The 21434-nt window shown below is 48.5% G+C and overlaps 6 protein-coding genes across 6 annotated transcripts; 4 read left to right on the plus strand and 2 right to left on the minus strand.

Annotated features, from left to right (window-relative positions):
* The first annotated feature begins 96 nt into the window (after positions 1-96).
* Positions 97-5800, plus strand: BC939DRAFT_285694 (Non-repetitive/WGA-negative nucleoporin C-terminal-domain-containing protein). Its single transcript, XM_051551244.1, has 14 exons — positions 97-473; positions 585-681; positions 776-843; positions 946-1343; positions 1436-1906; positions 2008-2300; positions 2407-2492; positions 2607-3153; positions 3238-3370; positions 3484-3736; positions 3834-3922; positions 4033-4698; positions 4800-4920; positions 5019-5800. The coding sequence occupies exons 1-14, from the start codon at positions 251-253 to the stop codon at positions 5699-5701; spliced, it is 4128 nt and encodes a 1375-aa protein (XP_051416329.1). The 5' UTR covers positions 97-250; the 3' UTR covers positions 5702-5800.
* A 447-nt stretch (positions 5801-6247) lies between these two features.
* On the plus strand, positions 6248-9515 carry BC939DRAFT_439708 (endoplasmic reticulum Oxidoreductin 1-domain-containing protein). Its single transcript, XM_051553993.1, has 8 exons — positions 6248-6899; positions 7022-7138; positions 7227-7310; positions 7418-7483; positions 7564-8142; positions 8235-8402; positions 8488-8729; positions 8841-9515. The coding sequence occupies exons 1-8, from the start codon at positions 6450-6452 to the stop codon at positions 9349-9351; spliced, it is 2217 nt and encodes a 738-aa protein (XP_051416330.1). The 5' UTR covers positions 6248-6449; the 3' UTR covers positions 9352-9515.
* Positions 9516-9517: 2 nt separating this feature from the next.
* On the minus strand, positions 9518-10485 carry BC939DRAFT_489897 (uncharacterized protein; the record flags this gene model as incomplete). Its single annotated transcript, XM_051559431.1, has 3 exons — positions 10232-10485; positions 9905-10105; positions 9518-9784 (listed from the first exon to the last, which is right to left on the minus strand). The coding sequence occupies exons 1-3, from the start codon at positions 10430-10432 to the stop codon at positions 9521-9523; spliced, it is 666 nt and encodes a 221-aa protein (XP_051416331.1). The 5' UTR covers positions 10433-10485.
* Positions 10486-12737: 2252 nt separating this feature from the next.
* Positions 12738-14342, plus strand: BC939DRAFT_286042 (uncharacterized protein). Its single transcript, XM_051551245.1, has 4 exons — positions 12738-12952; positions 13082-13140; positions 13247-13563; positions 13664-14342. Exons 1-4 carry the CDS (start codon positions 12843-12845, stop codon positions 14219-14221), a joined length of 1044 nt encoding a protein of 347 aa, XP_051416332.1. The 5' UTR covers positions 12738-12842; the 3' UTR covers positions 14222-14342.
* A 522-nt stretch (positions 14343-14864) lies between these two features.
* On the minus strand, positions 14865-17286 carry BC939DRAFT_286105 (uncharacterized protein). The gene is made up of 6 exons (XM_051551246.1): positions 16360-17286; positions 15873-16245; positions 15654-15750; positions 15421-15543; positions 15169-15292; positions 14865-15093 (listed from the first exon to the last, which is right to left on the minus strand). Exons 1-6 carry the CDS (start codon positions 17186-17188, stop codon positions 14945-14947), a joined length of 1695 nt encoding a protein of 564 aa, XP_051416333.1. The 5' UTR covers positions 17189-17286; the 3' UTR covers positions 14865-14944.
* A 505-nt stretch (positions 17287-17791) lies between these two features.
* Positions 17792-21434, plus strand: BC939DRAFT_439726 (glycoside hydrolase superfamily). Its single transcript, XM_051553994.1, has 7 exons — positions 17792-18258; positions 18368-18403; positions 18507-18647; positions 18816-19043; positions 19129-19247; positions 19346-20101; positions 20201-21434. Exons 1-7 carry the CDS (start codon positions 18134-18136, stop codon positions 20974-20976), a joined length of 2181 nt encoding a protein of 726 aa, XP_051416334.1. The 5' UTR covers positions 17792-18133; the 3' UTR covers positions 20977-21434.

Here is a 21434-nt window from a genome sequence, read left to right on the forward strand (position 1 = left end):
TCCCCTTCGGTTCTTCCTCGCCACGTGAGGCCGTGACGTCAGAGTTCCGGTTTCGATACCTTATCCTGGAAACAGGCAGAGATCAAAAGCACACCAAAGATCAGCTGGAAGCAGAATCGGCCTCAGAACAAGCGCTTACAGCCAGGATCCCATATCGACGTGCTCAGGAACGCGCACCGCCCTTCTTCCTTCAGTTCAGAATCAACGTGGCTAGGCGCCTCTGTGGTTCCAATCCTGCAGTATACACAACATGGCGCAACGTCCCATCGATGCGGAGGCTACCGAGGCCTTGCTGAAACTCGCATCTAAAACGGTCGACGATCAGCTAGGCAGGGAACAAAAGTATCCAGAGTTGAGTGATTTTTTCAACACGGACTTCTCTGCAATCTATGTTGCGCCCGATTCGCGTCAACAGATTCTTCGCCGCAAACGCGCCATCAGCTTGCCCGATACGCTTTTTGAACAGTACAATCGTAAGGCTCTTCCAATGTCTCTTCCGCGACTCTGACTGATATTGATCTGCACAAAAAAGTTATCAAAAGGAACTGGCGCTTCGTTATACTGATGCCCATTTCTCCTACTAGTGCTCGAATGTAGGTGCTTCATGGGCCTGTTCCCTGAAATTGGTCGCGTCTGGATCACAATCGACCATCGCCTGTTTCTTTGGAACTATGCCGACGGGTAAGGCTTGTCGAACACATATGTCTCATGCTCTTATCATAATAAAGCGCTGGCGTTTTAACTTTCTTGTTACTATTCATATCAATTTTAGCAGCAATTATGAGTCGTACGAGGAACTGGATCAGATTATTGTAAATGTTGCCCTTGTAAAACCAAAGCCAGGTAACTTCAGGATGAAGGCATTATTCGTATGTACAGATGAATTGGGAGCTTTGGGGTTTGCATTGAACTAAATATTCCTCGCGTTTCGTCCTCATCCTGTAGATACATTTGATGACAAAGTGGAGTACTTGCTTGTAATTGCGACGCCAATCGAGGTTCATTTATTGGGGATGGCTGTCGGAGCAGGAGCTAGTCCACACACGCTCTATATTACCAATATGAGCGTCCCCACCGATAACGTGGCCATACGGAGCATCGTAGGCACTGCAGACGGCCGGATCTATATGAATGGAAACGACGGGAGACTGTGGGAAATCGATTACCAGGCAGAGGAAGGCTGGTTCAGCAAGAAATGCTCCAAGCGTGAGGTGATCGGCAGTGCGCTGTCATATTTCATTCCCACATTCCTGAGCAAGATCAGAGTCGATCCCATTACCAAGATTGTTTCTGATGAATCGCGGCAGGTCATGTATGGTCTCACAGAGAATTCCAACATCGAGGTATTATATCGCGTCAAGGGATGATGGTGCATCGAAAATATATGTTATATACTGCTTCGTCTTTTAACCCTGACCTGGAATTCGTATCATAGGTGATTGATCTCGCTGGAGCTGCGCATGCAAGATCAACCATCAAAGCCAGCTATATTCTTCAGGAAGGGAAGCGGAAGAGTAACCACAATAGAACCATGGACGAGAATTTATTCAAAATTGTCGATATCCATATCATACCCTCGGCAGAATCCAAGGATATCAACCTTCTAGCTCTCACTGCGACGGGCTGCCGCCTTTACTTCGGGCATAGAGCAGCGCTCGACTACAATAACCAGCGGCATATCGATCAATCCAACTCTGGACTATATCTCTTACATGTGCGCATCCCACCAACATTTGAGAGTGCACCCGAGGCAGTTATGGGCGCTCAGGGCCAATATCGTATTCATCAGGCGCTCTATAACAATGGCATGTTCCTTGCCGCACATTCACTCAATGACGCCGCCGACGTACTCATTGCCACAGCACCAGATTCAGGGCCTATCAACCAAGCCTCGACAGCCAGCAAGGTAGACATAATTAACATTTCTGCGTCAGTCATATTCCTACCTGGCAGTCCTAAGCGCCTTTGGCAAGAATTTGCTTACTCAATGCTCTCTTACCACCTTAGACTATTGGAAACAGCTATATCCCAAAGCTGACCGAGTTAGCAATGATTGCAGGAATGGATGGCAAGATTTGGGGCATGTCTGAGGTTCCGGGAGTCAACCATGCTGGTGCAATCGACCCCTCCATCTCCAGAAATGAGCTTGCTGTGCAGCTTTCAAGATCTGCCCGGGAATATCTTGTGCTGACCAACTCGGGTGTCCAAGTTTTTGTGAAGCGCAGGCCCATTGACACATTGCAGCAATTGTTGCTCGACGGTCGTGGTGCAGAGAGCGATCTGGTCTCTTTTTTCACACAGTATGTGCAGCCAAGACCTTCAGTCGAATGTACCCTGTATGCCTATCAGAGATAAAACTACCAGAATACTGACATTATTTTGCGATCGCTATTGTTGGCGTGCTAGATATGGACGCGTGGAGTCATGTGCCATGTGCATAGCCATCCTTTGTGGACACCCTAGCCTTTCATCAGCTGCAACAGGATCTCAATGTAAGTGGAATGCCCGCATGTCTACATATGATTATCGAAAGAGGATGGTCCTGCTGCAGCCATTGTCCATGGCTATTTATGTTAATACAACCTGTCACGCTGTTCTCGTTTTAGATATGTCGTCTCAGTCTACCGCTGGGCCGAGCTCCGCGACTGCAGAAAGACTGTTGCTGGAATGGGGCGGGAGGCGCAGCCCATCGGAGAGGCTGACCAACGAACGCGTTGCTACAACCAACCTCGCAGGATCAGAACTAGGTCGACCAGTCTCTCAAAGCTGCTCGGGACAATACACCTATCGACACACTGCACTGAGTCTTTATTTGGCACGCACATTGCGACCTATCTGGAAACGTAAAGTTATCAAGACTGCCAATACTGCTCGGGGTCTCGTTGATTCCGAGATATCCGATCTTGTTCTGACGGCCGTGCAGAAGGATTTGTTTTCTCTTCGGAGTGTTCTGAACGCCAACATCGAGCTCTTCACACCCAGCGCAGTTGTGATCTCCAACCCTCCTGGTGAGAATGACCAGATCGAAATCGAGAACGCCAACGCGGAATCAAAATCACTGAAGGCGCAATTGCTTCTGATAACCCAGAGTATTGAAGGAATCGCTTTTGTGCTCTTCCTAATCGACTCTAAAATGTCAGAGACTGTATCGAAGTAAGTATTCGAGGGTTGCTACGTGATATATCTTTCTTTCTGGTTGCATCTTGCTCATATACTGGTAATATGTACACCGTATAGTATCCCACTGGAATCTCAACAGGTGCTTTTGAGTATCACGTATGAAACCCTACTGACCACCTCCAAGGGTCACGATTTGTGCCGCGAACTGGTCACTGCCGTCATTAACAAGCAAATGGGACATCATATGAGTGTAAGTTGGATTGGATCTTCTGCGTAGAGTGTGTGGATTGTACGACTTTATCGGATGGACTTGTTCACAAGTTGGTTGACTCTGTGAATTACTAATTTTTGTTGACCTTATAGGTGGATGCGGTGAGTGATACACTGCAGCGTATTTGTGGGTCCTTCTGCAGCCCTGGTGATGTGATTTTTTACAAGGCTACAGAACATCTGCGCCAGTCATTGTCGTCTAAGGACCCAGCTGATATTGAGGATCACGCAAGAGAATCATTAAGACTCTTCAAGAAGGTCCCGTTCTTGCTAGTCGATGAGACTCACGGACGTAATAAGCTTCAAAGCATCTGCAAGGATTACATGGATCTCAAGTTCTTCCCTGGTATGTATGTCAGAAAACAAGATCGATAATGGTTTCCTAACAAAACGAGATGGTATTAAATGTTGTATTGATTTTATTTAACATCATTCCCTTTTAGGTGCCGTTGAGCTAGCCCTTTCCTGTGCCCAAGACGTCGATCCTAGTAATAAGGCTGCAGGATATGTCAAGGATGGCATGAACTCTAAAGTAAGGTGACCATTGCAGACGGTAGCAACGGAGCCTGCTTTCTTTGTGTCAATGGTGATTTGGCAGTCCTTAATGAACTTTGACTAACGACGGATTTATTATGACTTCAGGATAATCGAGCGGAGCAATATGCGCAACGAGTGATTTGCTATGAGAATGCGGTGGCTGTCTTGAAGGAACTTGGTCTCGATTCGGCGCTGGGCCCACTTTCCAGTTTTGCATTCCACACACTGGAAACGGCTCTTCAATTTGACGACTCGTTGTTCCACACCTACCTCTACGACTGGCTATTGTCGCATGGCCGTGCCGACTATCTACTTGAGATTTCGTCGCCCTACATCGAAGAGTATCTTAAGCAGTGCACCATGCTTGAGTCGACGCGAGACCTGCTCTGGCGATACTACATCAAGAGCAACGACTTTGGCCGAGCAGCACAGGAACTCGGAAGAATAGCAGACTCTGCGCGGTACCAGTTGACGTTTGAGATGAGACTGGAATACCTCTCTCTTGCGGTAAGTAATGCCAAGAGTTACCCTGCTGGATCCGACCCTAAGACGGATAGCGGCCGTCTCTTGATCGAGCTTGAGGAGAAGTTGGAAGTCGGTAACATCCAGCTAGACATCATTCTGAGCTTGAAATCAATGCTCGAGGAGCAAAATCGCACGACCGAAAATCCAGCGCTCGATAATATGACAAGACTCGAGGCCCGTCATCGAGCCCAGGACCTCGAGACTCTGTTTCAGAATTGCAAAGCGCAATTGCTTGATATTAACATCGTAAGTTGCATTCGACATATTTTGTTTAAACTGACGATGGAACTATGTGGATGAGCTTGTTTGTTATAATATTTCATCTAACTCGGCATTTTATACCCAAGTTGTACCACACATACGTGGAGCCCCTTCATATGTATGAATCAATGCTGGCTATTTACCATGCCTCAGACGTTGACGACGAGTACCATGTCCGAGCCGCATGGGAGGGATTTATTGCGAAAGGTAAGACGGATGTCGAAAATGAGGCGCCCTCAAATCTGAGCCGGAGACAATATGACTGACCACAGTAACTGTTTTTATTTTATACTCGGTCGTGCTAGTGTTCTTGGAGGCCGTCGAGAATGGACGATCGCCTCTGACAGATGTCGAAGTTCGTGTCAAGGATCTTGGCCGGCGATTCTACCCATCGGCTAAAGTAACGCCCATCGCAACCATGGTACAGGTTCTGGAGCGCTACCCTTATCTGCGACCAACAGCTGGATACCGAGCCTCGCCAGGATGGGCAGTGCGTATTTTGCGTGAGATCGGGTTCCCATACGAGGCGCTCTTTGAAAGCTTCCATGCGCTGATTGAGACCAAGAAGAGCGAGTGGATTGGGCCGCGGGCTTCGTTGATGTTGATTCAGGACATTGAATTCTTACTCCGAGCATGGCTTGCTGAAAGCCATGGTAGTGGCATCCTTAGTGAACTGAACGATGCTCTTGGAATCAGCGAGGATGAATGGCTGATGTATGGAGGGGGACGGAGCGGAGTATCGGGTGCAGCTGCTGCAACTCTCGGACTGACGGGCACGGGGTCACTGGATCGGTTCAGGGCCAGAAAAATCGAGGACGCCATTCAAATGTACATCCGGATCCTAGAATCGGCATCATGGACGCCGGCACCGGTCTCAGGCGCGTTTGATGATAACCTTGGGGGCTCTGCACAGGAATTGGCGGTCAAGGCTGGGAAGCTTGTTCAGCGTCTACAGGTAATCCGGGAGCGGCTTCAACGCCTTTATTAGCCATAAAGAAGGACCGCTTACCGGCCAAGAAAAATCCATTTACGAAGGAAGGAAAATAAAGGCACCCCCATACATATCCAGAAGAAAAAAAGAACTACACTGGAACAAATGGCGACGTCTTTTCAATTATATACATGTGTCCCGACTATATAGACCAGGAAATAGTCGCTGGCTGGTACTAGGTCAATCTCTGGAGTCCTATAGTCTACTCACCTTTCACGCGTGGGAATTAACCAGGCGGCGATCAGCACACACGAATCCAGGGCAGGCATTTTATTGGCCAGCCCTTATTCTCACACAACTCTTCATCCCTCCATATAAGCAAGCACACACATAAAAAATTATCATACAACACGGCACCAGCGTGTCGAGAGCGTCTTGACGATTGACATGAAGCTTGCTAGATAGTAAATTCATGAGCAAGCACCAAACGGGGATCGTGTGAGGTGGCGCAAGGACAAGTCCTTGGGAAGCAAGAGCTTATCAACGGTTGTTTCACTTTCATTAACGACTTCATTTTTAACCCCGCAAGCTCGGGCAAACAAAGACCACCTTTGTCATCAATAGACATAGAACACTTCTTTCCTCTTCTTCATGCACCCCCTCTCCTGCCTCTCTTCCTTCATCCTGTCATCTTCTGCCTCTCTTCCTTCATCCTGTCATCTTCTGCCTCTCTTCCTCATTCTCGTCATTCTCGTCATTCTCGTCAGTGCTACCTACATCAATTGCCATAGCATCAATTGCTATCATGCCATCAGCTCCATCCACAACCTGCGGCCGTACAAAACAACAACTCTCTCTACCTGTTCTTCTCCTCCTCCTGACCACCACCACTACTCTTCTCACCACAGCAGCGTCGGCACCTTCCCCTGCACTGCCATCCGCATTACCATCAATTCGCCATGACCCATTCCATACTCTCCTTGGGCTCCAAACTGACCAAGAGCTCCCGACTGCTGCTGCTGCTGACGCCGCTCCACGAAAGGGTCGTACAGTTGACGTACCGCACTTTGTCAGGCACCTGATCCCTAGACAGCAACAGCAGCAGCACCGGCGGCAGTACGCTGCTGACTCTATCCATCATTCGAGCCATGCGTCCTCACATATTTCGTCCTCTGCATTCCATCAACCCATGCCACAGCCGAGTTTTGGTCGTAAGGAGCATGATCACACCCTGCACAAGCAAGGACACTGTCGGGTAAAGAAAAATACCGCCCGTCCGTTGCGGAGCTGCTATTCACGCTACCAAGAACCTTTATTAACAGAGATCACCCGAGTTAACATCGCTCCTTTTTTTTTATCTGCCTCCACCTTCTGTAGCAGTCAGTGCAGATCGAAAACTCACTCTGCGACTACGATGCAGTGGAAATCATCAACCGGGAGATGCGGGAGCAGCTGCAGGCCCTGGTCCAACAAAAGTACTTCAGGTTTTACAAGGTATCGTAGAAATTTATGTGTTTAAAGCTGCAGACGTGTCCTTGACATTGCCCTCTCAACATCCTCTCTTGCTCGGCATTGCACATAGCTCAATCTATACGGCACATGTCCCTTCTGGACCGAGAATCATCTGTGCACGAACAAGGATTGCGGCGTCGCTGTTATCGATGAGGTACCAATACATTAATCTATCGAACATCACATGTCGAGATGAAAAGGCGCATCGATGTTACACCGATAAAAGTTTAGCTCATTGTGGCCTGCATTTTTCTCCAATAGCGTAGCGTCCCAGAGAAATGGACAGGCGCAGCTCTAGGAGCCATCTCCTCGCCGACAAATGGAATGGTAAAGCTATATAAAAGCGCGGGCTTAAAACTCCATCGAATGGGCAACAATCACTAATGTTTGGTTCTTCTCGACTTTAGCTGTTCCAACCTTTCAAAAGCTGTCAGCTCAAGGACCAGGATTTTTGTCAAGTCGATGATGAGGCCGTCTCGCAGGGCGTCTATGTGGATCTGATGGAGAATCCTGAGCGCTTTACAGGTTACTCTGGCCCCTCTGCCGCCAAGGTCTGGGATGCAATCTACAACGAGAACTGCTTCAATATTGCACAGCGGATGCAGCAGGAGTCCGATTGTGAACAATGCTCATTGGATCACCAAGCAAACAAGGAGACGATCGCAGGTGAACTTAGGACTACCGCTGCAACGGGAGTTTCTCTGGCCAAGAACTCACTTGCAGCGCCAGAATCTGGATGGAGCCACCCAGGGGACCGACTAGAACGAATGAGGGAATCTTCAGACGCGGGGAGCGATAGCCATGGAGTGCCCCCTTCAAGCACCTCTGCAGCATCTGAATCTATGAATGCTTTGACAGCAGGCGCTTCTCAAGACGAGGAGGCGTGTCTGGAAAAGCGGGTCTTTTACCGGATGATCTCTGGCCTCCATGCATCTATCTCAATTCATATATGCGACGAGCACTTTAACCGAACGTCCGGTGTCTGGGTAAGCGATTCTACTTGCTACACTGTTCACTCCGTGTTGCCGTAAATTGGGAGGCTAAGTTATAGAGGCTAATGCGCTCTTGTCTACCACAGGGCCCTAACCTGGAGTGCTTTGTCTCCAGAGTCGGTGCACATCCTGATCGCCTCGAGAACATTTACTTCGATTATGCCATTTTGGTACGCGCCGTTACCAAGTTGTCTGGATATTTAAAGGATTACCAGTTTTGCACTGGTAACCCCGAGGAAGATACCAAAGTCAAGGTTGGTCTCCAAGTGATCCTACGACTGCTTTATTGTTGTGCTGACAATGCAGAATACTAATTTCATCGACCCGTTCGCATGCTAGGCTATGGTCGATAGTCTGATTAATACTTCATCCAAATCGCCAGCTGTATTCGATGAAAAAGCCATGTTTGTTGGACCCGGCGCGCAGGCGCTTAAGCTAGAGTTTCGGGATCATTTCAGGAACGTCTCAAAGATCATGGACTGCGTTGGATGTGAAAAGTGTCGCCTCTGGGGTAAGGTTCAGACGTCAGGACTCGGGACAGCCCTGAAAGTGCTCTTTTCATATAATGATGAGTTTCTCAAGTAAGGACTTTGTTGGACACGGACACTATCATAATACCACAAGTCTTGAGCTCTTTAGTTCTGCTAGGACATTGACAGGAGGAACTTCTTGCACTTTGTCTTCATTCATAGTCCGACCAAGAACCCAAATCTGTTACAGAGAACAGAAATTGTCGCTCTCTTCAACACCTTCAACCGACTGTCGGAGAGCGTAGAGTCGATTGTCAGGTTCAGGGAGATGTTCATGGAAGATTACCAGTCCCAACGGAAAGCCTCGACAGCTCCCGCTCCAACGTCGGAACGCCAACAACATCCATTAGAATCAGGGTCGATGCCTACAGGAATGGAGGAACAAATCCAGCCTATGCCATTGGAAATCTGGCCATTCATTACTTCGGTATTGGAGAGGCACCTCGACTCGATCGTAGCCCGAGGTTCCAGTTCAAGTCCGCGACACCCTACACACTCTCCACATTCTACTAGAGCGCACTCTTCTAGCGCCGAGGCTGCTCTTCGACATGTCCAGGAGTGGATGTGGACCAAGAGTTCTGACCTAACCGACCTAGTACTCAAGATCTATCGGAACCCTATGCCATTGTTTTACGGCGAAAGGATACGAACAAAGAGCCACCCGTCAGGATAGCAGTAGTAATAACAGGAGCTCGACTCTATTTGGGCCGTTATCCCAAACCAAGGTCTCGACAGTCGCAGCATCGTCCCACAAAGACGACTGACATAAATAAGTTCGGCGGTACAGACAATTTCTAGTTTATTATGAAGAATGGATAAATGAATGGACGAGAATGCAAATTCTAGATGTCGTGAAACTCGTCGATGTGGTGCCTGGCGCGCATGTGCTGCGCATTGACCAGGAGCCATTCTGTGAGGTTATTTTTGACATTGATCCAAGGCCTTTGATTCGCAGTAGTGTCATAGGCTGTGGCCATCGATGGCAATGAAACAGACGCTGAATTTTCACGCTGAGGTTCTTCTGTTGGTTCCTGCGTCCTGAACTTTGTATCGTATAAGTATGGTACCAGCATAGGTGCCTCTGTGCTACTTGCGAAAAGTAATACCTAGGCCATTGCAGAGAAAAGAAGGAAAGAGTAGCCGTCAATGTTTATCCATGTTGGCTACTCATGCTCTTTTACAAAGGCAGCGCTGTCTTGGGGTTTCTTGCTTTTTCGGGCACTTACGTTGACGTATTCAAAGTTCTCCTTGTGCGGATAAGGAACTCCTGGCGAGACCATGATCTGCTCCACCTTTTTAAAATCAGAACTCGTGTCAATTTCAATGCGGTTGATGGCTATGGCCTTCTTGCGAGAGAGATCGACAACAATTCCAAAGTTTTTGACCGCCAATGGCTCAACGGTTGCTCCAGTAGCCCTTATTCTATCCTTTCAGACCGCAAAGTGAAATAGTGAGATAAGTAGAGAGCGAATAAGATGTAAGTGAAATAGCAATTGACACGCAGATATGAAGCGTTCTTTATAGTGCGTATCACAGACGATGTATCAACTTACCACTTCCTGCTGAACATGCTCCTGGATCCACGCTTTGGCAGAGGCTGTTTCCTGATCAACCTCCATGCTTACGCTCCTGTCTAATTCCGTCTCTGGCTCAAGAACATGAGGTGTCTTCTCAATGGCGTTAGATCTCTTTGTGGTCCCTGCTCCAGGAGGTAGCTTCTTTCCTCTTGTACGGGTTCTTGGAGGTGGTGCCATATGTGGGGAGAGTGTGTTTTTTACTTTTACTTTTGGTTTTTTTTACGAGGAGGGCGTGCAAAGAACATACCTCAAATACAGACAAGTATTTTCAACAACGACATGTGGCTTGTCCTGAAATAACAAAATGCTGCTTTTTTTGGTGGACAATGTGGGGTATGAAGCAACGCTATCCATAGCAAATGCGAGCTGATCATAATAACCATTTCTCCTCCTCCCTCAAAGTGCTCATTGCTTTCTCTGTTTATTGCCACAAATTTTGTAAGATTTAGAGAGCTACTGAGATGCGGCTTGAAGTAAGAGTGCAAGTTACAGCCATGGATATGGTGCCGCCATCGACATTCTGGGTTCCGCAGGTGTCTCCTTTTTAAGACACCCAAAAAGCACGTCGCAATGTAGACCAAGTCGCTGAACTCCCTGGACTTCAGCAAAGTCGAATAGAAATTCGCAAAACCTCCTTATCCTTTTCTATTGCACTTAATTCACTCGCCTGGCCAACTTTGATTAAAGATTGTCATGAGCATACTATCCCGCAATGGAATTTTTTTATAACAATTTGTCTCTCGAGTCGATTGACCCTGCGAATCTATCAGACCTAGCTAGCAATGATCTACCACAGTCGTCCTTTCCACCAAAGTAGAGCCGATCCACAATCGCCAATGGACAGGTCACATTCCCCGGGCCTGCCCCTAGGGCCTGTGCAATAATTGCCACACCTCATCAGTGTGTTAAAAAGCTGAAAACTCCTTGTTACAAAAAGGGTATCTTCCTCATCCCCTCCATAGTTGTCAACCGCCTCCTCCCTTGTAGGCAGTCCAGCAGCGTCTGATCCGCTGCGTCTGGGTCGAGCACGGGGCCAGGGCAGCTCCCGTTTGCATGATCGGCGAGCAACGCACCGCAAGGACAGTGGTCAGCGTCGCAAATGTATCCATTGCCCTCACTCCAGTCTCCTCGAGGGCCCTTGTATGATGCGCGCTTCATCTTAGCTGTGATTCTCCACTCTCTTTCCCGTACTATCCCGCAATGGAGAAACGGGCAAATGATGCTGTTCCTCTTCCAAAGGCGCAAAACGACGGCGGGTTACAACTACATGGAGCGCAAAAAGTTTTGCAGCCAATGTTTTATTCAAAATGCTCGTTACGACAACTCCTTCAAAGCTGTAGGTCTAGATAAATACAACTGATAGTAAAAACATCAAAAAGGATATTGCAAAAAGATATGGGGAATAATTTCGAAGCGGTAGCTATTTTGTTAATAGGATATGCGAGGAAATCTGAACCCCATCGCAAATACACAGTGCAGAAATAAGGGTCACTCACACCTCTACACCGCATCCCGCACCAGGATACCCCTTGTATGGTGCCATATCTCCTTCATTTGGGTATATTTACACCATTCCTTCATGGGATGCGGGGGTGTTTTTTTTATTTTTTTATTGCCACCCAGAGTAAGGGGTCGATCCACAGGCTCCATGAATTCCGTTATTCTTCTTTCGGTGTTGTGGTCCATGTCTGCCTGTCTGTCTGCCACCTGCCATGCAACGGGTGGATGCACGCTCGAGTATATAACTAATATGAAAATTACATTCCATATAAAATTAGCATGTAAAAAGGCATTTGGTGCGGAGATGATAATGCTATGCAGCCGCCGCAAGGGGACAATGGCGGAGATAGGCGATGAACTCGCAGGAGCCAAGCCAGGTTAGGGAACAATAACCTTGTAAATAAACAAGGAGGCGGCAATCTGGCCTTGACCTCCTTTAGATAATTCGCGGCGAAATCGGCTCTCAAAGATCGTTTGGACACCATTGCCATCCGGCATTGCATCCATTTGCAGTCAGTCTCTTGCTCTGCCGTCTTCTCCTAGATCCAAGTGGATGACTATGCATACCGCGAGTGTTCGTACCTTCTCTATTTCCACTCTATTACCCAACCTCCGCTCTATAGATCTTGTTTGCTTCCGTTGCTCCTGTCTCCTACTCAACTTAGCTCTTAATCTCCCCCTGGCCCCTTCCTTGGCTCTGCACGGCAACTGAATTTGCTTCTACAAGGTAACCTGCCTTTTCTGTTGCTTTTGCATACATCTACCCCTTGGAATACTGTCAATTGCAATGGCATCTAGCCTCCTTGCCAGCAGTTGTATTACGGCTGGTCAACAGCACGACATTGTTCGCTGTACTAGCTCTGAGTCTTGGCTCTACTGGAACTCGTTGGACAAGTAGCACTCGTCCTCTGTAACGAAATAAGAAAATAAAATAGATATCAGTTTCCAATAAAACACGGATCAAGGAGCATCTTCATAAAGTCACAAAGTCTCCGCTCATTTTTACTTCCAGGGACAAAGACGTTGCCATCCCTTTGAATGCTCCGCCGCGTTGACTATTGAGCAGCTAGCCCTACGGTCTATAAAAATGCCCGGTGGCGCCCTCAACGCACTTGTCTTGCTGTTATGTCTTTTGCCATTCAACGACTTTGATCCTCAACCTCATCGTATTCCGCTGCCCTTCTGCACCCCACGAGCGTAACTACCGCCCTTGGCTTCTTTGCCTTATTGCACTGCACTCCATCGCACTCCTCCACACCCCACTTTCGACCCGCATCTGATCCACATTATCCCCACCTCCTCTTCTGACGAACCCCCACCTGCCAGCTCCTATTATTTCCCGCGTACACTTTTATCCATAATGGCTGAAGGTCCAGAAGCACCACGTACGTTGTTCAGCATTCGTTGCATATACATAATGTTCCAACGGTCGTGTTCTTCTTGTAGATACCATCACTGACACCCTTTTCCGGTCTTGACTTTAAACAACAGGTATCATTTCCCTGCTGGTGTCATTGCTGGCCATTTCGCTGATGTCAGTCCTCTTTGGACGCAAGACTTCGGGCACGCACATGGCCAATATCAACTACGCACGCGGCCTTGTCATCTCTCTATACGTCGTTTCTTGGGCATTTACCACGATTGCAGCCATCCTCACGTCCACCAATACCGGAAACATCGTGTCTTGCACTTTCTCCATTTTTGTCTGCCTATCGCTGTATGCTGCCTCAAAGATCATTATCTACCTGTTCCTGATTGAGAAGGTCTACGTCGTTAGTTCTGTCACTACTACGCGCAAGGACACAAGGGTAGGTTATCCTTATTATTATTCTCAAGTATGGTTTGTATGCTATCTGCGAATGTGCTCCTCCTTACCCCTTCATCCTATCCATGTTGCTCAAACGATAGCTGTATCGCCTTAATATCCTGCTTCTGACGCCGTACACGGTCATTCTAGTGCTTATGATCCTCAATCGCGTTGCGGTCCTCAACGAGGATGGGGAATGCTTCATTGGTCTGAAGCCGACGGCGTCCATTACGCTCATCTTGTACGATATCTTCATCTCATGCTGGTTGACAGTTCTCTTTATTCGCCCACTCATGAGCACTACCTCGGTCCTTCAGGGGCCAAGCAAGGGCAAGCTCCGTCATGTTGCTCGTCGCACATTCATCGGCTCCCTCGTGGCACTTATTTTAAGCTCTGGCAATGTCTTTACACTGGTCTACTACCGTGGCCACGAGTACTCTGTGCTGTGCTTGCTCTCGTGTACGCTCGACGTAACCCTGAATGCGTGTACGGTCCACTGGGTGACTTCGCGTGCACGTACCCCCCAACCAGCAGAGAAGGCCAGCCGTGGCGTCGCCAACCAGAACACTAACAACAATGTTACAAGCACAGAGAAGCAGATTGCGCCTACGGACACTCATATCTCTGTCACAGTGGAGTCTTACACAGACAAGTATTAATACTGCGCATGATGTCCCGCCGATGGCTACATAGATGATTTAGACAGCCATTAGTGTCGTTTAGCGTGCAAGCATAAAGAATTTCGTCAAGAGGGTCGTGTGCACCGTTTATCCGTGGCGTTTTCGGACGCAATGTCAGCTTGCTTCCATTTCCTTTCATTTTTTTTTATTCAACCCTATATGTACATGAACCGCGAGAGGAGGAATCGCAACAGTGCTAGAAGATGCCCTCTTTTCCTTCGACAGAAATCAACAAACCGGTTGCACCAATCGCGCTTTGGTCTCTTTTCTCCAAATGTACACCCTTTGACGTCTCGTGGACAACCGCGGCTGGACCAGGTGTTGCTGGGGATGGTGCAGCAATCGATGCAGGTGTAGCTGAAACAGAGTCGGCTGAAAGACTGGGCGTAGACTCCGTTTCTGACGAGTCGTGTACTGCCGCAGCAGATAGTGATGCCTCCTGAGCAAGATCTTTCCTGATCGTTTCGAGAGATACATAAGTCCTGGGAAGACCAGACAATCTCGCGTCGGTGGTGATCTTTGAAAAGGTAGTCAAGATGCGTCAAACAAGCGGTCAGTCACAACGTAACTGTATGCTTTCAGTCGTATCTGTTAAGTCGCTTCTGGGGCGGCCTACCTGAAATTCCAGCGAGATCGTCTCTTTGGCCAAATCAAGGATTTTTACCAACCGCTTTCTATAAGTGAGCGTGTAAGTGTACGATATTAGAGGGATAGCCAAAGGAAATGGTGAGCACAGGAATTGTAGAGCTGATCATGACGTAGAATGTACCCTATGCCATTAATGACTTCCACATTCTCCTTGTCTCTAACCCATACGGCCAATCGATCCGCCCTTGTCCTGCGAGACAAAACTAAAGCATGAATAAAGGGTCAGTGGCGAATAGGTGGCAGATGCATTACAGTGAGTTGCCTACCGTTCCACATACCTGCACCACAGATATCGTCGCCAGCATCAAGCTGCTCCCCAACCAGCGCATATGCCAATTCCATCCAGCAGCGATCCAACAACTCTGAATTCTTGTCCAAAAGCGTCACAATCCATCGACCGCCCTAGGAGACATAAGGAAAGAGAAGCAAGTCGACTGGCGTATTACTTTCAGAATTCTAAGTGGTGCATGACCACGCGAAGGCTCTTAGTGCAAAGTCCACAATGGATGCTGCTCTTTTCAGAATCATACGTTGGCATTTGCTGGGTCCTCCCACATAGGTTTGATACCATCCTTGAAGAGATGATAGTTTGAATTGTTCTCCATCTTGTGTGGCTTCTCAATCCAGTTGAAATAACGAGCGAACAATTCGACCTAGATAATTCAGTGCGTAGATAAAAGTGTCAGATGGCTGTGCCGCCTTCTTCAACAGGCCTGAGATGAACGACGGCTTTGTTTAGAGCAAACAAGTCAAGTTCACTCGCCGTTGTAAAAGTGCCGAGGTCTCGGAGTCCGTTTTCATAGTTGTGAAGAGATGAACTTTGCCGATTGTATCCTGCTGAAGTGTCATAGTAGAGAGTCCTACATCGGGAATGATTAAATGCATAAAGGATTAGTACAAGAGAACACTTGCACTGATATCGATAGCTGACCTGTACTTGTAATGCCCCGGAGCACATGTATCAACTCATGTGTGAACTTGCCAAGCATGTTGCAAAGGATGGCTTGTATGTGATGTATGCATCGGTGAAACATGATCCTGTTGGTTTAATGAGTTTTGATCTGGAGGATTAAGCGAGGGTCGACGAGGCGGACGCGTCATCTGGCTTAGTGAGAATGGCGCCAGTTGAGAAGAGCTGCCAAGGGTTCCTCCTAGACCACCATGATGTCCCGACGTGCCGTTGCTGTAGCTACTACCACCACTTCCAGCGACGCCGTTCTGATCATGCCCGTCCCTTTCCCTGTTTGACCCCAAAGGCATCCCTAGCCCCGAGGAGAAGGCATTGTTATGACTTGCAGTACGCCTCATATCGGTTGTCTGCGTGAAATGTCCTGGCTGGAGTCTGCTGCTGGAACCTACAATGGATTGTAGTTCAAGAAAGACGTGGAACATGGACATGTGAATATGTGGATATGTTAGTTTTTAGGGAAAGAACAGACTTATGAACGAGCAAATAAAAGTCGACATGCCTTTGGATAACAAGGACGAGTGAGAGCTGTGGTTCAAGCTTGCAGTTCGTTGGACTTTGATATGAGCGATATGTGACGAGGAGGGTGACGGGGCGACGAATGAGCCCATGGGGGTCCTCCTCTCCTTGTCCGCGAGGCTGGTCGGGGCCAGGGCTGGCGACAGCTGCAGCTTTGCGAACTTTTCTTTGTTCTCCTTGGGGTCTGCAAACTTTGCGGCCAGGGCTTCCAGATTCAGGGGCTGTTTCTGAGCACTAGCCATCGATGAGGGTGTGCCCGCTCCCGAGCCTGCTCCGGGCCCCGTGCTTGGACTTATTCCTGCGACAATTGACGGTACTGTTGGCCCTGTGGATGTGGAGGAAGAGGATAAGGCCGGAGTTGAGGCAAAAGAGGACCTTGCGAAGGAGCTGAAGGAGCCGAGAACGGGCGATGCTGAGGTGTGGTGATGCTCACCACCGTTGTTTCGTTCCGCACCCAAGGAAGAGTTTGAAGGGGGCGCGTAGTTTGAATTTGCGACGACAGTGCGCTTGGTGGGGCTCTGCCAAGCGCTGCCACCAGGACTGGAGGAGAGCGAGCTGGTGGATGCAGAGGAGGAGACGAGCTGTGGCCTGTGTCGGTCCGATGAGGGGGTCCCGGAGCTGTGTGAGCGAAGAGGGGCCATTCCCGAGTGGTGGTCTCCGTGGTCCTTGAAAGTCGAGGCGTGAGTGAGTGCAGGAGAGTTCCGGCCAGCAAGGGAGGCCGGGCGCCAGGGGCCCGAGGCGGAGGCGGCACGTAACCCTGAGGTAGCAGACGGAGAAAGAGAGCCGCGAGAGGTCTCTGTTTCGCTAGGCATTGTTTGCTCCGAGAACAAAGCGAGGAAGCAAGCAAGGGAGCACGAGAGAGAGAAGGAGAGAAAGAGAAAGAAAGGAGAGAGAGAGAAAGAGAGAAAGAAAGAAAGAAAAAAGAAAAAAGAAAAAAGAAGAGAAAAGAAAAAGAATAAACGCGAAAGGATGAGGAGGACGAAGAAGGAACTGATGAACTGATGATGAAATGGATGGGGCGATGAAGGGCGTGGATGTGTGCGATGATGGAAACGGGGTTTCGTCTGCTATGCGGTGTGGGAAACACTGCACCGCCTGGGCCCGTTCTGCCTGCCTGGACTACACAGGGCTGAGATATGGTGTGACTGACGGTAAGGGGCAGTCGACGTGTATTCATGCTGAGGAAAACGCTTTGGTCCATATCCTCTGGGAATGTGTATTTGAACTAGACCGCTACGTCCGTATCCCTCTCCATCGCTCTTCACATACCCGTCCCTTTTGGCTTGCTGCCGACCACTCGTAATGCCAGTGCTATAGCCAATGTTATCGCCAGCAATGCCAGTGATAGTGTGCCTGCTCAAAGGGGAAGGGGGGACGACTTACGCGCTTCGGGCTGCTTTACCATCCGTTCCCTCCCCCCCCCTTTTTTTTTTTTTACATAGTAGAAAAGTAGAAGCGCTCCCCACTCGCCACACACACCAAGGGCTCATCATTCCAGGAACAGCACAACAACAATAAATGGGTCCATTGTCCTTAGGCCGACACTTTTTTCCCCGGTTCCTTTCTCCCTTAAAAACCGAGACCCTTCGTCCTAAAGTTCGTCCTGAAGTTCCTCCTAATCAACACCGTACCCTTCTTCCTCTTCTATTCCTCTTTCTGTTTCTTCCTCGCCTCATTTCTTACCTCTACCTTCCAACGAGAACAACTTTCAACAAAGCACATCCGCCTGAATTTTATAAGAATCAATACAGCGAATTATGCCTCGTTTGCTCCTTGGTGTATGCGCCAATCTGGCACTGCATCTTGTAGGGCTGTTCCATGTCTCAGCCCGCACATTTAATCCCCAGGCAGACAACAACCTGGTCAACTACTGGGGTCAAAAGTAAAGCAGTTTTGCATTACCAGCTATCCTTCGCAGAGTGTAAAGCTCGTATTCTAACTATGCTCGGTTCATCTCGTTATTATTTTCTACCCCGGATGACCACTCATAGCTCCTACGGTGCCACTGGAGGAGACGTACAATTATGGCAAGTTGAACACAATCACATCTTAAAACACACACAGCCACAATGCCTGTGTACCCTGTACCCACGCACCTAACCTCCGTCCATCCTTTTGCATACATTGTAGGCAAAAGCCCATAGGAGAATACTGCCAATCTCAAGAGGCCGAAGATGTAATTGTTGTCGCCTTCTTGCACGTATTCAACATCGTGTCCAAAAAACCCCCCCGCATGGATTTCGCAAACCAGTGCGCGCCGACCTCTATATAGTAAGTACACACACGCAAAGAAAAAAAGAAAAGAAAAGAAAAAAAGAAAAGAAGAAGAAAAAGAAACAGCTAATGGAGCGAGAAGAAGAGAGGGAAGAGAAATGAAGAGTACAATGAAAAGGCCCGCCACTAATGTACGCCGCACGTTTTCAATTTACTCCCTCGAAGCCCCGGTACCTCCCTGATGCACTGCCCAAGAACTGGCGCTGGCATAAAATTGTGCCAGTCAGAAGGCAAGGTCATTCTTCTGTCTCTCGGAGGGGCAGCAGGTGCTTATGGATTCGCAAATGATGCTGAGGCTAGAGAGTTTGCGCACACGATCTGGAACCTCTTTTTGGGTGGGTCTGCACCGAACAGACCGCTGGATGATGCCATTCTCGACGGCGTAGACCTAGAGTATGTAGAATGTTATGAATGATGTTCCCCTTGGCCAAAATTCCACGGCATCGTCTCACTGAGAACCCTTATTCGACTCCTTTAGCATCGAGGGAGGTTCACCCGTTGGCTATCCAGCTTTCATTGCAGAGATACGCTCCTTGTTCGCAACTGACTTACGAAAGCAATATTACATCTCGGCTGCCCCACAATGCCCCTTTCCAGGTAAGAAAACAGGACAATATCGCCATGAGCTGTTTCCGTCTGATTACCGCCACTAGTGATTCTCTGACTTTCCTATTTATATTGCGGAGAAAATAAAGACGCGTACCTGGGTGCAACTCTACAAAGCGCATGGATAGACATGGTCTTTGTCCAGTTTTACAACAACGTTTGTGGAGCTCAAGAGTTTGGCACCTCCAGCTTCAACTATGAACAGTGGGATAACTGGGCAAAGACGACGTCCGTCAACAAGAATGTCCGAATTTACTTCGGTGTTCCTGCAAGTCAGGGCGCAGCCAACGCTGGCTATGTCACGCATGAGCGGCTTTCCGAGATTGTTGATTCTCTTCGCTGCAAATACAGCTCTTTCGGAGGCGTCATGCTGTGGGATGTTTCTCAAGCATATGGAAACTTCAATGCCGCTGGCATTCATTACAGTCTCACCGCTGCGCAGGGTCTTAAGCGCCCAAGAAAACTTGTCTGTGGCGAACAGTCATCCTCCACACATGTGCCCACACATGCAGAACACACGCATGGTTCTCGCAAGGCAGGCCATACCCTTACACAAAGCGACCAAACCGGTGCACACCCGCCTCTAGGTATAATTGGAGTGCCAACGCCACAGTCATCCCTACGTCCGGAACCACCATTAAACGCGTCACGGACAAATCCTCCACGAGACCCGCTCATGGAAGCGCAGCCGTCGCCACCACCACCAGAGTGCATTCAGCTGGTACCTGATGCTCGGACGCACCGCGAGGAAAGCATCTGTCCATTCGAGGGAGGGGAATGTCGACCATCTACCATCGACAAAGTCTTTGTATGCGATGGCCTCAAATTCGCAGTATGCGTTGATGGTAAGCTTATCGTTCACAGTCGTCGCCGATCTTGGCAAGATCAAGACTCTGTAACTTATGGCCCGCTTGCTTTACTTTTTTTATTTGTTTATGGAAAAGGGTATTGGATACTACGAGATTGTGCGCCAGAGACGTATTGCACGCCTCACGGATGCGAATTAATCAATGGACCCGTCAAGTCTTGTCGTGAGATGGAGCAAAAGATGGAAGACGCCAGAACAATGAGGCAGCGAATGAGGGATGTTATCGACCGTATGTGGTCCACATTTGGAGCGTCGATGGACTCTACTTGGGCAAACTATCTCGGCCTGGATCATGATGCGCTTCAGCAGCATCAATCGGGAGCGCAGGACAAGCCCGGATCACTGCAAGCGGACATCCAACATGTGTTTGATCGCCCAGGAGCGATGGATAATATCAAGAACAACACTGAATCGGAACTTGTCGCCAAAGCAGGATCCTATTTGATAGACTTCGTCAAGCTGAACCCTAGTCCAGAGTTTGTCAACTTTACTCTCGATCACAATTTGTCCGATACAACCATCTTCAGGACCCAAGTCCGCATTCGCACAAATGGCGCCGCCATTTCGCCCCTCTGGAGAGCGTCTTTTTACCTCAAATCAGGCCAGATTGTCCGTAGATCCTCCAGAGGTACGATGCGACAGAATGAAACACAGGTATTAGTCACAAGCGATCCAAATCAAGAGACAGAGCAAAGCATGGTGATCCGTTTTGTCATCGAGGGTATCAAGGACATGAATATTAGTAAATGCTCTGATGGCGGAGAGTGCGATACTCAATATGTCTATGAAGCATCCAGTTTGCCCGACCCTGCATCAGCAAGATTTGATACGATACCATTCAGTATTGAATAGAATCCATTTTATTCGTAAAATACCTTTTATCGAATGCGCTTCTAATCCGCATTGTTGATCAAGGATGTCACATGGTAGACCGGCAACAAGGGCCCGCGTCAACTGACTGTTGACTAGAAGCTCATCCAATCCAGTCTCGCCGCCATGAGATTAAACTGAAACCATCGAACACTCGGGCCATGGCCGCATCCTTACCTAAAGTGGAGTTATTCTCACGCCTCTACTTTTTTCATCTGTCCCAATGCAAACGATGAGATCGTTGGGACTGGATCGTTGGGTTGAATGCAGGGCTAATGTACAGTCACCTAACAAAACTAATTAGCGAATCACCCATGCTTTTGCGCATTTTTTTTCAAATTACCTATATACAACACACCTAAAGAGTTATGCAGTCGCCATGAAATTCTTCATGTCTATCGAAGAGCTCTGGGGGAACATCTTTGGTGAATATCAGGGTG

The sequence above is a fragment of the Gamsiella multidivaricata genome (genome assembly GCF_025024155.1).
Source record: "Gamsiella multidivaricata strain RSA 2152 chromosome Unknown BC939scaffold_7, whole genome shotgun sequence".
Classification (NCBI taxonomy): domain Eukaryota; kingdom Fungi; phylum Mortierellomycota; class Mortierellomycetes; order Mortierellales; family Mortierellaceae; genus Gamsiella; species Gamsiella multidivaricata.

What these genes read in the sequence shown, in the direction of transcription:
- BC939DRAFT_285694 (XM_051551244.1), top strand. Translation starts at nt 251, where the DNA reads ATGGCGCAACGTCCCATCGATGCGGAGGCTACCGAGGCCTTGCTGAAA. An exon ending in AGCTGCAACAGGATCTCAAT is followed by an intron (nt 2,493 to 2,606) that starts GTAAGTGGAATG and finishes TTCTCGTTTTAG; the next exon opens with ATATGTCGTCTCAGTCTACC. An exon ending in ATGTCAGAGACTGTATCGAA is followed by an intron (nt 3,154 to 3,237) that starts GTAAGTATTCGA and finishes TACACCGTATAG; the next exon opens with TATCCCACTGGAATCTCAAC.
- BC939DRAFT_439708 (XM_051553993.1), top strand. Translation starts at nt 6,450, where the DNA reads ATGCCATCAGCTCCATCCACAACCTGCGGCCGTACAAAACAACAACTC. An exon ending in ACAAGCAAGGACACTGTCGG is followed by an intron (nt 6,900 to 7,021) that starts GTAAAGAAAAAT and finishes CACCTTCTGTAG; the next exon opens with CAGTCAGTGCAGATCGAAAA. An exon ending in AGGAAGATACCAAAGTCAAG is followed by an intron (nt 8,403 to 8,487) that starts GTTGGTCTCCAA and finishes TTCGCATGCTAG; the next exon opens with GCTATGGTCGATAGTCTGAT.
- BC939DRAFT_286042 (XM_051551245.1), top strand. Translation starts at nt 12,843, where the DNA reads ATGCCCGGTGGCGCCCTCAACGCACTTGTCTTGCTGTTATGTCTTTTG. An exon ending in CCCTTCTGCACCCCACGAGC is followed by an intron (nt 12,953 to 13,081) that starts GTAACTACCGCC and finishes CCCACCTGCCAG; the next exon opens with CTCCTATTATTTCCCGCGTA. An exon ending in CTACGCGCAAGGACACAAGG is followed by an intron (nt 13,564 to 13,663) that starts GTAGGTTATCCT and finishes CTCAAACGATAG; the next exon opens with CTGTATCGCCTTAATATCCT.
- BC939DRAFT_286105 (XM_051551246.1), bottom strand. Translation starts at nt 17,188, where the DNA reads ATGCCTAGCGAAACAGAGACCTCTCGCGGCTCTCTTTCTCCGTCTGCT. An exon ending in CTCGTCCTTGTTATCCAAAG is followed by an intron (nt 16,246 to 16,359) that starts GCATGTCGACTT and finishes AATCCATTGTAG; the next exon opens with GTTCCAGCAGCAGACTCCAG. An exon ending in CATCCTTTGCAACATGCTTG is followed by an intron (nt 15,751 to 15,872) that starts GCAAGTTCACAC and finishes TTCCCGATGTAG; the next exon opens with GACTCTCTACTATGACACTT.
- BC939DRAFT_439726 (XM_051553994.1), top strand. Translation starts at nt 18,134, where the DNA reads ATGCCTCGTTTGCTCCTTGGTGTATGCGCCAATCTGGCACTGCATCTT. An exon ending in GGAGGAGACGTACAATTATG is followed by an intron (nt 18,404 to 18,506) that starts GCAAGTTGAACA and finishes CATACATTGTAG; the next exon opens with GCAAAAGCCCATAGGAGAAT. An exon ending in CTCGACGGCGTAGACCTAGA is followed by an intron (nt 19,044 to 19,128) that starts GTATGTAGAATG and finishes CGACTCCTTTAG; the next exon opens with CATCGAGGGAGGTTCACCCG.